The sequence below is a fragment of the Carcharodon carcharias genome, chromosome 22 (assembly GCF_017639515.1).
Source record: "Carcharodon carcharias isolate sCarCar2 chromosome 22, sCarCar2.pri, whole genome shotgun sequence".
NCBI lineage: Eukaryota > Metazoa > Chordata > Chondrichthyes > Lamniformes > Lamnidae > Carcharodon > Carcharodon carcharias.
The window spans coordinates 30,548,197-30,564,226 of record NC_054488.1 but is presented as its reverse complement, the minus strand read 5'-3'; the positions used below and the strand labels follow the sequence as shown (position 1 = coordinate 30,564,226).

At 44.2% G+C, this 16,030-nt stretch overlaps 1 protein-coding gene across 1 annotated transcript in view; it reads right to left on the bottom strand.

Moving 5' to 3' along the window:
- Positions 1-16,030, bottom strand: part of acsf2 (acyl-CoA synthetase family member 2) — a 245,048-nt gene that overhangs the window by 118,253 nt on the left and 110,765 nt on the right. The window contains exons 8-9 of the mRNA XM_041216824.1: positions 13,076-13,224; positions 2,971-3,062 (exon numbers count right to left, since the gene is read on the bottom strand). Of these exons, the coding sequence (XP_041072758.1) occupies positions 2,971-3,062; positions 13,076-13,224 (241 nt within the window). The remainder of the gene's footprint in view (positions 1-2,970; positions 3,063-13,075; positions 13,225-16,030) is intronic.

The window sequence follows — 16,030 nt, the reverse complement described above, 5'->3', positions numbered from 1 at the left end:
CGTCCAAGGGCCCAAACACTCCTTTCAAGTGAAGCAGCATTTCACTTGCATTTCCCCCAACTTAGTCTACTGCGTTCATTGCTCCCAATGTGGTCTCCTCTACATTGGAGAGACCAAACGTAAACTGGGCGACCGCTTTGCAGAACACCTGCGGTCTGTCCACAAGAATGACCCAAACCTCTCTGTCGCTTGCCATTTTAACACTCCGCTCTGCTCTCTTGCCCACATGTCTGTCCTTGGCTTGCTGCATTGTTCCAGTGAAGCCCAACGCAAACTGGAGGAACAACACCTCATCTTCCGACTGGGCACTTTACAGCCTTCCGGACTGAATATTGAATCCAACAACTTTAGGTCTTGAGCTCCCTCCTCCATCCCCACCCCCTTTCTGTTTCTTCCCCCTTCCTTTTGTTTTTTCCAATAAATTATATAGATTTTTCTTTTCCCACCTATTTCCATTATTTTTAAATATTTTTAAATCTTTTATGCTCCCTCCACCCCCACTACCCCACTAGAGCTATACCTTGAGTGCTCTACCATCCATTCTTAATTAGCACATTCGTTTAGATAATATCACCAACTTCAACACCTATGTGTTCTTTTGTTCTGTTGTCTGTGACATCTTTTGATTATCTGCTCCTATCACTGCTTGCTTGTCCCTACAACCACACCACCCCCCCTCCACTTCTCTCCCCCCACCAAATCCCCTCCACCCCACCCCAGACACACCTTAAACCAGCTTATATTTCATCCCTTCCCTGGATTCACCTAGTTCTGTTGAAGGGTCATGAGGACTCGAAACGTCAACTCTTTTCTTCTCCGCCGATGCTGCCAGAGCTGCTGAGTTTTTCTTGATAGAAATTAACCCTTAAAAGCCCCTCTCTCACCAAACTCCAACTGAAGCACTCCAATGCAGCCCAAAGCAGCACTTGAGGGCAGACACAAATAACCCTGGTTTACGTGATGGGTCCCAGTGGCATCTAGAGCATGGGTCCTCATGGTGCCACTTCTAGCGAAGCACAAATTCTCGATTCTAGCTCTCTGGAACTTGAGGTTCCTTATGGCCCTGGAATTATAAAATTTGGATCAGGGTTTTGTGTTCGATAATGAAATCAATATCTTACACAGATCCCTGGTACTGAGATCCAGTTTCCTCACACTGTCACCTAGTAACTCCCTCCCCTATCCTCTGATGTATCTGTATCTCCCCTGATGTTAATCACAGAATCCATACAGCAAAGAATGAGGTCATTCAGCCTGTCGTGTCCATGCTGGCTCTGTGCAAGAGCAATTCAGCTAGTCCCATTCCCCCTGTCCCAGAGCCCTGCAAGTTTTTTTCTGTTCAAGTACTTTTCCAATTCTCTTTTGAAAATCACTATTGAATCTGCTTCTATTGCACTCTCAGGCAGTGCATTCCAGATTCTAACCACTCGCTGATTTTAAAAAAACTTTTGTACCCTCCTTTGGTTCTTTCACCATTCGCCTTAAATCACTGTCCACTGGTTCTTGACCTTTCTGCCAATGGGAACAGTTTCTTCCTATCAACTCTGTCTAGCCCCCTCATGATTTTAAGCAGCTCCATCAAATCTCCTCTCAGCCTTTTCTTCTGCCAGAGCACAGTCCCAGCTTCTCCAATCTATCCATATAACTGAAGCCCTTCCCCCCAGAACCATTCCTCAATCTTTTCTGCACCTTTCCAACCTTTCACATCCTTTCTAACGTAGGTCCACAATACTCCAATTGAGGTTGAGCCTGTGTTTTATAAGGTTCATCATAATTCCTTTGCTTTTGTACTCCATGCCTTTTATGATAAAACCCAGGATACCTAAAGCCTTTTTAACGATTTTCTCAACCTAACCTGCCACTTACAATGATTTGTGCACATGTACCCCCAGGTCTCTCTGTAACTGAATCTCCTTAGCACTGTATCCTCTTGTTTATATTGTCTCTCCTTGTTCCTGCTATCACTTCATACTTCTCCGCATTATATTTATCTGCCACATGTCCATCCATTCCACCAGCCTGTTTATGTCCTTGAAGTTGCCTATCACTATCCACCTCACAGTTCACAACACAGTAGTCAAACTGTCACTCGGCAACTCTTTTTCTCCGGGCCCCATATTACTACTGTTTCTCTACTGATGTTGTTCCAACTTTCCCACACTGTCACTCAGTAACTCCTCTCCCCACATTACACTATGTTCCTGAATGTATCTTCATTGACGTTAATCCAACTGACTCACAATGTTACTCAATGTTCTTTAAACAAAAATTTGACATTAATCCAAGTAGTCAGAAAAACAGTTGGAGTTTATCTGATATGGAGAGTGCCCAATAATGGATGAGTCGAGCAGATATGACACAATCAGAATTAGCTCCCGAGTGAGTAAAACATTGGAAGTTAGTTGGGGCAGAGTCTGTGCAATGGTGAGGCTCCCTTGAGGTTCTGTCAACTTCCACAAGACTGATCATCAGGGCATCGATGAAAAGGTATAACGCTTCCCTCAGTTCCTCCCCAGCCCCTCCAAATTTGAGTCCATTTAGGACTCTCTACTACTGGGTGTCAATGTTAGATGAGAAGGCTTCCCATATTTAGCAATAGCAGAACTTAGGGCAACTCAGATCACCCCCCTTTGCTCTATCTGAGAATTTTTACATTTTACTCAATAGCCACCTGTTTGTCTTTGTGCAATATTGTAATTTGCTAGTTTTGTACTGGTTGAGACGGCACAACTCATTTCACATCTAATCCTTGCAGCCAACATACAAAGTCTTCTGCCTCATCAGTCCGAGCTGCATCGAAAAATCCCACATGTGGGTTGTAGCACACAGCTCTACACCCCCATTCAAGGTCAGAGGTCTAAAAGCAAACTACCCAATGGCCAACCCCAATATACATGCAATACACTGTGTTCCTGAAAAGAGAAAGGGGCAAAATATCTTCCCTTTCAAATACAGGAGCTTTCATCTTACCTGCTTCCAGCGTTGAGAGGTCAAAAGCAGAGAAGTCATTCTGGCCCAACATGTCAAGGTACATTGTTGGTGTCCCATATAGGACCGTACATCTAGGAAAACAAGCAGAGCACACAAGAGTGTCAGAACACGGTACAATTCTACAATTAGTCATTTAGTAATATAGAACTTGAGAATTGCTGAAAAAAGTCATGCTGTTGAAGCTTTTCATCTTGCACTCATCAGGACAGATGCAAAAATACCAAATTACAAAAGGGGCAACAATTAAACTGTACGGGAAAAAGGTGCTGATTGGTTGGTAGGTCGCATCTGATTGGCTGTGATGCTGCCATGGCAAATGCACCAGGGAACTACTTTACAATTACAATTTATTTTACAATTCTTTGCATTTCTATGCCTCTTCAGCTGAATCCTACTAAATGTCAATCTCTTTCTTTCCCATTCTGGTCTATTTATTTTGGTAGTGCAATTCTGCTCAACATTTCTCTGAACCTTTTTCTCTTCTCCTCTCCTCTCAGCTTCAACTCATCTATCTTACTTCCCCTTCTTGTGGTCCTCACCCCTTTCTGTGGTCCTCAGTGTTCACATCACACTGAACCCTCTAACTTATTCTTACTCTGTGGAACTCCATGTCCTCAGTATTGGGGTCTTGTCAGCGTACAAGGAAGATTATTTTACAAGGATAGTTTGGACAGGTGAATGCTACCCAAAAAATAAACTCACATTTAGCAGATGCTGTTGCTCATCTGGTCGCATGTATAACATGTAGGACCTGAGCTCTTTGAGATCCACACCAAGCATTAGCTCATCGACTGAGCAAAGAAATTTTGAGCTTGAGGAGGAAATAGTCAGCCATCACAGGAGGCAAAGGAACTTGTACAGGAGGGCATGCCAGGAGCAGCATCAGGCATACCTGAAAATGAGCCGTCAATCCAGTGAAACCACAACACATGACTACTTGCATGCCAAACAGCAAAAGCAGCATGTGATAGACAGAGCTAAGCAATCCCATAACCAATGGACCAGATCTAAGCCCTGCAGTCCTGCCACGTCCAGCCGTGAATGGTGGTGGACAATTAAACAACTAACTGGAGGAGGAGGGTCCACAAATATCCCCACCCTTAATGATGGGGGAGCGCAGCACACCAGTGCAAAAGACAAGGCTGAAGCATTTGCAACAATCCGAGTGAATGCTGAGTGAATGATCCATCTTGGCCTCCTCCAGAGATCCCCAGCATCATAGATGCTAGTTTTCAGCCAATTCGATTCACTCCACATGATACCAAGAAAGGGCTGCAGGCACTAGATTCTGCAAAAGCTATGGGCCTTGATAACATTCTGGCAATAGCAATGAAGACTTGTGCTCCAGAAATAGCCATGCCCCTAGCCAAACTGCTCCAGTATAGCTAAAAAACTGGCATCTACCCAGTAATGTGGAGAATTGCCCAGGTATGTCCTGTACACAAGAAGCAGGATAAATCCAACCTGGCCAATTACCACTTCATCAGTCCACTCTCAATCATCAGCAAAGAGATGGAAGGTGTCGATGGCAGTACTATCAAGTGGCACTTATTCCGCAATAACCTGACACTTTTGCTCAGTTTGGGTTCTGCCAGGGCCATTCAGCTCCTGACCTCATTACAGTCTTGCTCCATTCATGGACAGAAGAGCTGAACTTAGGGGATGAGTTGAGAGTGACTGTCCTTGACATCATGGCAGCATTTGGCTGAGTGTGGCATGAAGAAGCCCTAGCAAAACTGGAGTCAATAAGAATCAGGGGGAAAACTCTCCATTGGTTGGAGTCATGCCTAGCATAAAGAAAGATGGTTATGATTGGAGGTTGTCTGGGCTCTCAGCCAAGCATGCATAATGAGAGCCCTGACAACCATTACTCATGTTGAAACACGGAGGCCCCAGGGAAGCCATTGCTTGATTGAGAGCTCAGGCTCTTTGATTTCTGAGGTCAATTTCACATTGTTTATTTACACAGGGTTAAGTGGTTTCAAGGGCTTGCTGTTTTTGTTATTGATGCTTTAAAGGGTCTGGATGACTGACACTTTTATTGCCTTCTAGTGAATTTACTTTTAAAAAATATGGTAGCAGATTATGAATGAATTATGTTTTTAAAGCTTTTTATTAACCCATCCTACTGTCAATATAGGTTCATTGGTTCTATACAGTGAATGAGGGGCCATGGGGGACGGGAGGAAGGGCAGAAGTGGGCATTGAGGGCATGAGGTCCATAAATGAAATGCGTGCATTTGACAGGAATCAGACTACACCCTTTCAAGATTCTCCTGAAAATCAGACAGCCTGGGAGTGGAATCGGGAATCCCGGAATTGGGACTGGCCTGCAATTTTTAAAAGACTCCCGAGTCATCCCAACTCGGTGAAAATTCAGCCTATGTGTCCATTCTAGATGCTGGTTCACATTCCAGCCCATTATTCCTTCTTCCTTTTGCTGTCAGTTCATCTCCGGTCTCCTCTCCTTCTTGTCACCCAATCATGTTACCTTTTAATTCTCCCTCTTAGGTATTTAACCCTGTTACCACTATAATCCCAAACATTATTCATGCCCTGCTGCTATCCCAGACTTGAATCCCGCTCAGGAAAACCCACAGCTACCCTCTGTACATTCTCCAAAGGGTCCAGTGAGGCACCAATCACTGCCACCGATATCAGCAATAACCCCAATTGCCACAGCCTCATCTCGCAACAACCTTCTCACTCAGCTAGGGGTTAATCTCAAAACTTCCCTCCCTCTCTACATACTCCAGCATGTCTGTTCACTCACGAATAAGGTATTTGCTGTCCATAAACCAATGGATGATTGCATCAACATCTTGCATTCCACAGACACTTGCAATCACACTCTCACCAACACTTCTGATTTTCCTGCCCCAGTAAAAGTTAGCCTTTCTCACCCTGATTGTGGCTCTGATATGAACCCCATCTTCATTCCCTCAAGTCCAAGGGAGGACAGACTGGATTGTAACTGGCACAAAACTACTTAATCCATCCTTCACTGTATTTGGTCTGACCGCATCGAGCACCATGGGACCTCACTCTCCTTTGCTTAAAATTCTGAATACTCCATAATCATCCTGGAGAGCATTGTTAACCCGACTTCAGTTCACCACCACTAACCTTAATCCCCTGCTCCCCGCTAACCTCCAAAAGTGCAAGGAGCTCATGGACTTGTTATCAAAGTGCAGGGCATTCATCAAGCTGTCTCTGCTGCTTCTCCCATTGTTATAACTCAGATAGCGAGTGTGAACTGGAGCATAGTTTTTATACACTTACAAGCTTTTATTCACAGGGAGACATATTATAAATCATGCACTTCAAATCCACCAATCACTATTTAAGCCTGCTCATATACTGAATGCCAACTACCTGAATATGATTAACCCCCAATTGATATAGAATTGACACCACTACACACCAGGGCAAACTTCCCACCCCTACCCTAACCCTGAACTTGCACCTTTCTTCAGTTTATCTCCCGTCTCCCCTCCGTTTTTTTTTTACCCATTCTTGGGATGTGGGTGTTGCTGGCTCGGCCAGCATTTATTGCCCATCCCTAATTGCCCTTGAGAAGGTGGTGGTGAGCTGCCTTCTTGAACCGCTGCAGTCCAAGCAGTGTAGGTGCACTCACAGTGCTGTTAGGAAGGGAGTTCCAGGATTTTGACCCAGCAACAGTGAAGAAGTGGTGATATATTTCCAAGTCAGGATGGTGTGCGGCTTTGAGGGGAACTTCCAGATGGCGGTGTTCCCAGGTATCTGCTACCTTTGTCCTTCTAGATGGTAATGGTTGTCAGCTTGCAAGGTGCTACCCAAGGAGGCTTGGTGAGTTCTTGCAGTGCATCTTGTAGATGGTACACACTGCTGCCACTGTGCATTGGTGGTGAAGGGAGTGAATGTTTGTGTATTTGGTGTCAATCAAGTGAGCTGCTTTGTCCTGGATGGTGTTGAGCTTCTCAAGTGTTGTTGGAGCTGCACTCATCCAGACAAGTGGGGAGTATTCCGTCACACGCCTGACTTGTGCCTTGTAGATAGTGGACAGGCTTTAGGGAGTCAGGAGGCAAGTTACTCACTGCAGGATTCCTAGCCTCTGACCTGCTCTTGTAGCCATAGTATTTAAATAGCTAGTCTAGTTCCACTTTTGGTCAATGGTAACCCCCAGGATGTTAAGAGGTGGGGAATTCAGCAATGTTAATGCCATTGATTGTCAAGGAGCAAAGATTAAGATTCTTTCTTGTTGGAGATGGTCATTGCCTGGCACTTGTGTGGCGTGAATGTTACTTGCCACTTGTCCAGATCTTGCTGCATTTGGACATGGACTGCTTCAGTATCTGAGTCATGCTGAACACTGCGCAATCATCAGCAAATATCCCCACTTCTGACCTTATGATGGAAGGAAGGTCATTGATGAAGCAGCAGAAGATGGTTGGGCCTCGGACACGATCCTGAGGAACTCCTGCATCTGGAACTGAGATGATTGACCTCCAACAACCACAACCATCTTCTTTTGTGCTAGGTAAGACTCCAACCAACAGGGAGTTTTCCCAGATTCTCACTGACTCCAGTTTTGCTAGGGCTCCTTGATGCCACACTCTGTCAAATGCTGCCTTGATGTCAAGGGCAGTCACCCTCACCTCACCACTTGGGTTCAGCTCTTTTATCCATTTTTGAACCAAGATATAATGAGGTCAGGAGCTGGGTGGCCCTGGTGGGACCTAAATTAAGCCTCAGTGGGCAGGTTATTGCTAAGCAAGTTCTGCTTGATAGCACTGTTAATGATCCCTTTACTGATGACCGACAGTAGACTGATGGGGTAGTAATTGACCGGGTTGGATTTGTCCTGCTTCTTTGTATTTTCCATATTGCTGGGTAGATGCCAGTGTTGTAGCTGCACTGGAACAGCTTGGTCAGGGGCAAGGCAAGTTCTGGAGCACAAGTTTTCAGTACTATTGCTGGAATATTGTCACAGCCCATAGCCTTTGCAGTATCCAGTGCCTTCAGCCATTTTTTGATATCACATGGAGCAAATCGAATTAGGTGAAGACTGGCATCTGTGATGCTGTGGACCCCTGGAGAAAGATGAGATGGATCATCTACTCGGCACTTCAGGCTGAAGATTGTCACAAATGTTTCTGCCTTATCTTTTGTACTGATGTGCTGGGCTCCCCATCATTGGAGATATTTGTGCAGCCTCCTCCTCCAGTGAGTTGCTTAATTGTCCACCATTGACTCACTGGATGTGGCGGGACTGCAGAGCTTGGATCTGATCCGTTGGTTGTGGAATTGCTTTGCTCTGTCTATCACTTGCTACTTATGCTGTTTGGCACGCAGGTAGTCCCGTGTTGTAGCTTCACAAGGTCGACACCTCATTTTTAGATATGCCCTCCTGCACTCTCTATTGAACCAGGGTTGATTCCTTGGCTTGGCGGTACTGGGAGGATATGCCAGGCCATGAGGTTAAAGATTGTGGTCGAGTACAATTCCGCTGCTGCTGATGGTCCACAGCGCCTTATGGTTGCCCAGTTTTTAGTTGCTAGATCTGTTCAAAATCTATACCATTTAGCATGGTGGTTGTGCCACAACTCTATGGAGGGTATCCTCAATGTGAAGACGGGACTTCACCTCCACAATGACTGTGCGGTGGTCACTCCTACCAATACTGTCATGGACAGATGCATCTGTGGCATGCAGGTTGATGAGGATGAGGTCAAGTATGTTCTTCCTTCTCCTTGGTTTCCTTACCACCTGCCACAGACCCAGTCTAGCAGCTATGTCCTTTAGGACTCGGCCAGCTTGGTCAGAGTTATTGAGCCACTCTTGGTAATGGACATTGAAGTCCCTCACCCAGATATATTCTGCGCCCTTGCCACCCTCAGTGCTTCCTCCAAGTGGTTTCAATATTGAGGTGCGCTGATTCATCAGCTGAGGGAGGGCGGTACATGATAATCAGCAAGAGGTTTCTTTTCCCATGTTTGACCTGATGCCATGAGACTTCATGGGATCCAGAGTCAATATTGAGGACTCCCAGGGCAACTCCCTCAAGCAGTATACCACTGTGCCTGTATACCCGCCTCTGCTGGGTCTGTCCTGCTGGTGGGACAGGACATACCCAGGGATGGTGATAGTGGTGTCTGGAACATTATCTGTAGGTATGATTCTGTGAGGATGACTATGTCGGTCTGTTGCTTGACTAGTCTGTGACGGCTCTCCCAATTTTGGCATGAGCCCCCAGAAATAAAGAGGACTTTGCAGGGTCAACAGGGCTGAATTACCATTATCGTTTCTGGTGCCTGGTCAATGCTAGTTCATCTGTCCGATTCCATTCCTTTTCAACTTTTTGGCAGGTTTGATACAACTGAGTGGCTTGCTAGGCCACGAGACCCAGCTCAATCTGCTATCTTGACCATATTCCCATTAAAATGCTGACCACCACATTTACACTCCTGGTCCCCATGTTAGTCAATATTATAATGGTTCCCTATCCTCGTTCCTCATCTTCATCTGCCATCATCACCCTCTCCTCAAAAAAAAACTAATTCTTGACCTTTCTGCTCTTGAAAACTACAACTCCAACACCAACCTTTCTTTTCTGTCAAGATCTTTGATCATGCCACCTCCCAAATTTGTTTGATTCACATTTCCATCATTCCCACAATATTGGAATGGCCTTAATTAATATCCTCTGTGACTAAAACACTATAAACACCCTAAAGATATCAGATAAGCAAGGAGCTAATGGAAGGAAAGATCTTGTAACAGTCTCTATCATGAGGGATATAGTATTTGGCAAACTAATGAGACTATTGGCAGACAAGTCGCCAGGACCTGATGACCTGCATCCAAGGGTTTTAAAGCATGTGGCTATAGAGATAGTGGAGGCATTGGTCGAAATATTTCAGAATTCACTGGATTCCGGGAGGGTCCCAGTGGATTAGAAAATCACTAATGTGATGCCCCTGTTCAAGAAGGGAGGGAGACAAAAAGCAGGAAACTATAAGCCAGTCAGTCTAACATCTGTCGTTGGGAAAATGCTAGAGTCCATTATTAAGGAAGAAATAGTGGGACAAAAAGCTTAACACAATCAAACAGAGTCAACATAGTTTTGCGAAAGGGAAATCATGTTTGACAAATTTGCTAGAGTTCTTTGAGGATATAATAAGCAGAGTTGACAAAGGGGGATCAGTAGATGTAGTGTATTTGGATTTCCAGAAGGCATTCAATAAGGTGCCACATAAAAAGTTACTGAACAAGATAGGAGCTCACGGTATTGGGAGTAATGTATTAGCATGGATTGGTTAACACACAGAAGACAGAGTTGGGATTAATGGGTCTTTTTTAGGTTGGGAAGACGTAACTAGTGGAGCGCCACAAGGATCAGTCCTAGGGCTTCAATTATTTACTATCTATATTAGTGACTTGGAGGAGGGGGGCAAAGTGTAATGTATCCAAATTTGCTGATGATACAAAAATAGGTGGGAAGGCATATTGTGCTGTGGATGTAAGGAACCTGCAAGGGGATATAGACATGTTGAGTGAGTGGGAAAAAACTGGGCAGATAGAATTAAATGTAGGAAAGTGTGAGGTCATGCACATTAGTAGGAAGAATCAAAAGGCAGACTATTATTTAAATGGAGAGAGACCCCAAAAAAGTGCAGCACAGGGGGATCTGGGTGTTCTTGTGCATGAAACACAAAGTTAGCATGCAGGTGCAGCAAGTAATTAAGAAGGCAAATGGAATTTTAGCCTGTATTGGTAGGGGGATGGAGTTCAAAAATAGGGAAGTCTTGTTACAACTGTACAGGGTGTTGGTGAGGCCGCACCTGGAGTACTGTGTACAGTTTTGGTCCCCTTATTTAAGGAAGGATATTCTGGCATTGGAGGCAGTTCAAAAGAGATTCACTAGGCTGATTCCTGGGATGAAGAGGTTGACTTATCAAGAACGGCTAAACAGGTTAAGCCTTTATTCACTGGAGTCTAGAAGATTGAGGGGTGATCTTATTGAAACATACAAGATTCTGAGGGGGCTTGACAGGGTAGATGTTGAGAAGACGTTTCCATGAGTGGGAGAAACCTTGAATTAGGGGACACAGTTACAGAATAAGGAGCACTCATTTAAAACAGATGTGATGGAATTTCTTCTCTCAGAGGGTAATAAATGTCTGGAATTCTCAATGCCAGAGAGCTATGGAGGCTAGGTCACTGAAAATATTTAAAGAGGAGGTAGATAGATTTTTGAAATAATGGGGAGTTGAGGGCTACGAGGAGCTGGCACAAGAAGAGTTGAGGCCTGGGCTGATCAGCCATGATCTTATTGAATGGCAGGGCAGGCTTGAGGGACCGAATGGCCTACTCCTGCTCCTATTTCTTATGTAAATACTTTGTTGAAGTATACAATTTACTTGTGTTGTTTTGTGCTCGTCAAATTGAGGAACCTAGTGCCAGCATCAAATACTCCCAGGGCAGGTACAGCATAGGTTAGATACAAAGTAAAACTCCCCTCCTCTGTCCCATCAAACACACTCAGGATAGGTACAACCTATTTTTAACAGGGTATCTAACCTATGCAGTTTATAAAATTAAGTTTTTGAAACTGTCTTTAATTTAGGATAAGGTGAAGGGGGGTCGTGGCCTTTTCTGAAGTCTGCCTAATGGCAGGCCTTGTTGATACGGCTGCTAAAGATTAAAGGGAGGTTCTTTTGCTGGAAAGAAGGTATAAGGCATTCACTTTTGGACCCAAAGGCAGCAGCACCCGTGTTTACAGTGGTTTGACTGGTAGTCTTCAAAGTCCCAGGGAGGTGTGGCAAATGTTGTGTTATAAACAATTATACTTTGAACTGTCCTTTTTCTTTCAAGATAAGAGAGTTGGTGGCCTCAAGGATAGCTAAGCAGCATTTCTAAAACAAACACAGAAAAGGCTAGAGAAACTCGGCAGGACTAACAGCATCTGTGGAGAGAGAAACAGTTAACGTTCCGAGTCCGTATGACCCTTCAAAGCTGGAAGAAGCTCTGAAGAAGGGTCATACAGACTCGAAATGTTAACTCTGTTTCTCTCTTCACGAGAGAAACCTGCTAGACCTGTTCAGGGTTTTTCCAGCATTTTCTTTTTTTGTTTCAGATTTCTAGCATCTGCGGTATTTTGCTTTTAATCAGCATTTCTACCTGGATACAAGGCCCGAGTCATTCACATTGTCAGCGAAATGGACTGAGAGGGAATGGTTTCTAAGATATCCCTGAAACTCAGGCACGGGGAGTCTGTCAGGATCTGGATGGGGGAACAGCTAGAGGCCGAAAGTCTGGTTCACCGAGCAGGAATACAGGTAGAAGCTCATGCTCAAATTGAAAAGACCAAACTCATGACGATTCATCTGAAGGTGGAAGACTCACCTAGCCCTCAAAGCAAAAGATATTTCTGGGTTTAAAAGGTTGGGAAGGAAAGGAAGGGAAGCAAACTCTCAGGAGCTTTGGACTAGATCCAGGAAAATCGAATGGCTACCTAAGGGTCAGTGTAAAGTATACTTGTGAGGTGGGTTTTTAGGTGTGTTAAAAGTAAAAGGAGAAAGTTCCATTCTGTAGTTAAAAGTATAAGTTCCTAACAAAAATAGTGTTTAGTCAGTGTTTTTAGTCTGGTTGTTACAGTAAAAGACTTAAAACATGAAATCTTGTTGTGTCATCCTTTCAGCTGGAAGTTCAAATTTTTTTTTAAAGTTATTGGTCTCTACACTGTCCCCATCAAACATTTGCCGGGCATTTACAGCACAGGGTTAGATACAGAGTAAAGCTCCCTCTACACTGCCTTCATCAGCATGCTTTAACTCCAAGTAGTAAGAGTAAAGCAGTTTTTTTCCATTTTCCCACATCAACCTTCCACCTGTGTAAGTGAGATTACGGTTTAGTGGGAGATCTATGATCAGCTTATTGATACCTGAATACAACATCATCCCTATGGCAACCACCAGGCTCCAAGAAGTTGGCCATTGGTCTATGTTGTGGTGTTCATCATGTCCAGTGAGAGCCTGGTGCCTAGTTACAGCAGGGCTCTCTTTACTGTTGCTTTTCTGTCTGACAGTAACTGCAGTTATACCTTTCAGTCCGGATTGCCTGAAGAGCGGCCCGGCCATCAAAACTTCGAGAGGAAAAAACTGCCAGGCACCCATACATGACCATGGTCAGAGTACCTCCCACACAACCAAAGGAGTGAAAGAGTGGAACTGGAACACACAACCGAGCGTTCTAAAAATAACAGAGGAAGAAACAAGAGAATTTGTTAATATATTATTTTCTGCCAATGTTCTCTTCTCCTCTCACCTCTTGTGACTCCATGTTCACTGAAAACCAACCATACTTCACCCAAACAACCATTCTTGCAGCTGACACAGTGAGTGTGTGCATGCACCTGAGGGTACATCACATTTGTAAACATTTAAGCAGATAACTTGGAAATTAATAGTTTGTCCTCTAGCCCATGGGCAGAAACCAATGGCAGCATCCCTACAGAACCGCCAATTGCAGCTTCCCATTTGACCTAGGTAGAGATTAGCTATCTTACGATGGAATAGGGAGTGACCCTTAAACTCGTATTTGTGCTTAAACTATTTTAGCCATTGGAGGAGCTTTTTTTACTCTGGCACATGTTAGACTACCGAGAACACAAAGGGAACCAGTAAAAAGAATGCAGGGACGTAGGAGTTGGCAGCCTGAACACAGAATAGTCCCAATGCATGTACAGCATTCAGAGACAGAAGAAGTGGCTGGGATAAGGAAGGGCAAATGGACTTTATAGAAAAATGTTGCATAAAATATAAAGCCTCCTCATGCTAGAAATCCTGCTTGGAATAGGTTACTGGAATTCCTAAATAACTCAGCCAACCCTACCCAGAGACCATCATCATCAACCTCGGAGGGATATCAGAACCAACTCCACCCAGGGATGTCAACAACCTCAGAGGGGGTAGATTACCAACACTGATTTTTAAAAGAACTGAAGTCACAAATTTAAATTGAAGGGGTCAAATCAGGTGAAACCAGAATAAAAACTGTGCTCCAGTCACGGAAGCCATGTTAATGAAAGAATTTATATAAAGGGTGAGATTCAAGGATGACAGAAGGGCAGAAACATTGGTGATGACAGTGCTGGGAAACCATGTATAGTTGAAAACATGGAAGATAAGGAATTAAAGGAATTACTTCATGCTAAGGCTAAGAGAGAAGGACATCAGTATAGAGTTACAGAAGCTTGTGACCTGATCATCAGATCAATCAGGCCCAACCCATCAGTCAATTGTGCAACCTCATATATCAATCAGCAATCAATTTCTATCTCCCAAGAGCTACAAAAATTAGACAAATCCGCGGCCAATTTAAGAAAAACTGGGAAACAGTAGCGTCATATTAGGAGACTAATAATCCAGAGTCTAATAACCTAGAGAAGCTGTGCAAAACTCCTATCATGGAGGTTTGAGAATTTCAATTCCATTTTTTAAAAACTCTTAAATAAAAAGGCGGGAACAGTAAAAAAAAACAAATAAAGACAGAAAATAATGGAAAAACTCAGAAGGTCTGACAGCATCTGTGAAGAGAGAAACAGAGTTAAGGTTTTGAGTTCATATGACTTCTTCAGAGCTAAAGAGGAGTAGAAATGAGAGGGGTTGGAGCAGGTAAAGCAGGATAGAAGGTCAGCAATATATGGGAGCTAAGGTGAGATTCTCAAAGATGTCATGGACACTAGACAAAGGGAGTGTTAATGGTAATGGTGAAAACTAAAGAAGGTGCTGATAGTGGCATAAAGGTGAGAAAGCAGAATATGTTAATGAAAGTACAAGGGTCAGCACTCTGTGAAAGAACAGATTGAACAAGTGACAGATGGCCCTGTTGGAGGGGTGGGAGAGGGAGTGGTGGTATTAACTTTATTTATAATATATTTCTTTCTACCTTTATTCATTTTATCCCTTTTTAAAATGCCTTTTTTATCCCTTTTTTATTCTTTTCCCCAACCACCACCCCCACCACCACTCTCCCCACAACAGGGACAACTGTCACTTGTTCAATCTGTTCTTTCACAAAGTACTGACATTTGTACTTCCATTAACATATTCTGCTCTCTCACCACTATGCCACTAACAGCACCTTCTTTAGTTTTCACCATTACTATTAAACTCCCTTTGTCTTGTGTCCATGACACTTTTTCAATCTCTCCTTTGCCCTGGCCTTCTATTCTGCTTTACCTGCTTCACACCCCTCCAGCAGTATAAATTCTATTTCATTTCTACTTTAGCTTTGAAGAGTCACACCAGACTCAAAATATTAATAATATTTTCTGTTTTTATTTGCTTTTATCAAGACATTAACTCTGTTTCTGTCTTTCTACAGATGCTGTCAGACCTGCTGAGTTTTTCCAGCATTTTCTGTTTTTATTTCAGATTTCCAGTATCCGCAGTATTTTGCTTTTTCTTAAAATACACCCCAACTGTTTCAGTAATGAAGCCTGCTGTCCTTATCTAGTCTATGGGCAGGGTCTTGAGGTCGGCGAGCAGGGAGCGGGGCCCACTCGCCGACGCATAAAATGACACGGGATGATATCGGGCGGAACTCTTGACGTCACCCCCGCCTCATTTCCATTTTCAGGTTGGCGAGGGTGCAGCGGAATCAGCTGTGCACCCACCGACCTGTCAACAGCCTATTGAGGCCATTGACAAAGCCATTAACCTCTTTAATGGACCTGCCCGTCCAACCTTAGGGTTGGCGGGCAGGCCGGGAGCCCTGGTGGGCTTCAGAAAAAGCATGAAACCTCATCCACGGGTGGGATGAGGTTTCATGAGGGTTTTTAAATTTTTAATAAAGGCTTGAGTTTAAGTGATGGACAGGTCCCAACTCATGTAAAATGGCAGCGCGCCCCCAATCGGGGGTGCCGATCAGAGGCGCACCCGCCCACGGCTGCTCCTGCACTTCCCCGACAGTGGGAAAATTCTTCCCTATGTCTGTGTGTGACTCCACTCCCACACCAATGTGGTTGACTCATAACTGCCCTCTGAAGTAGCCA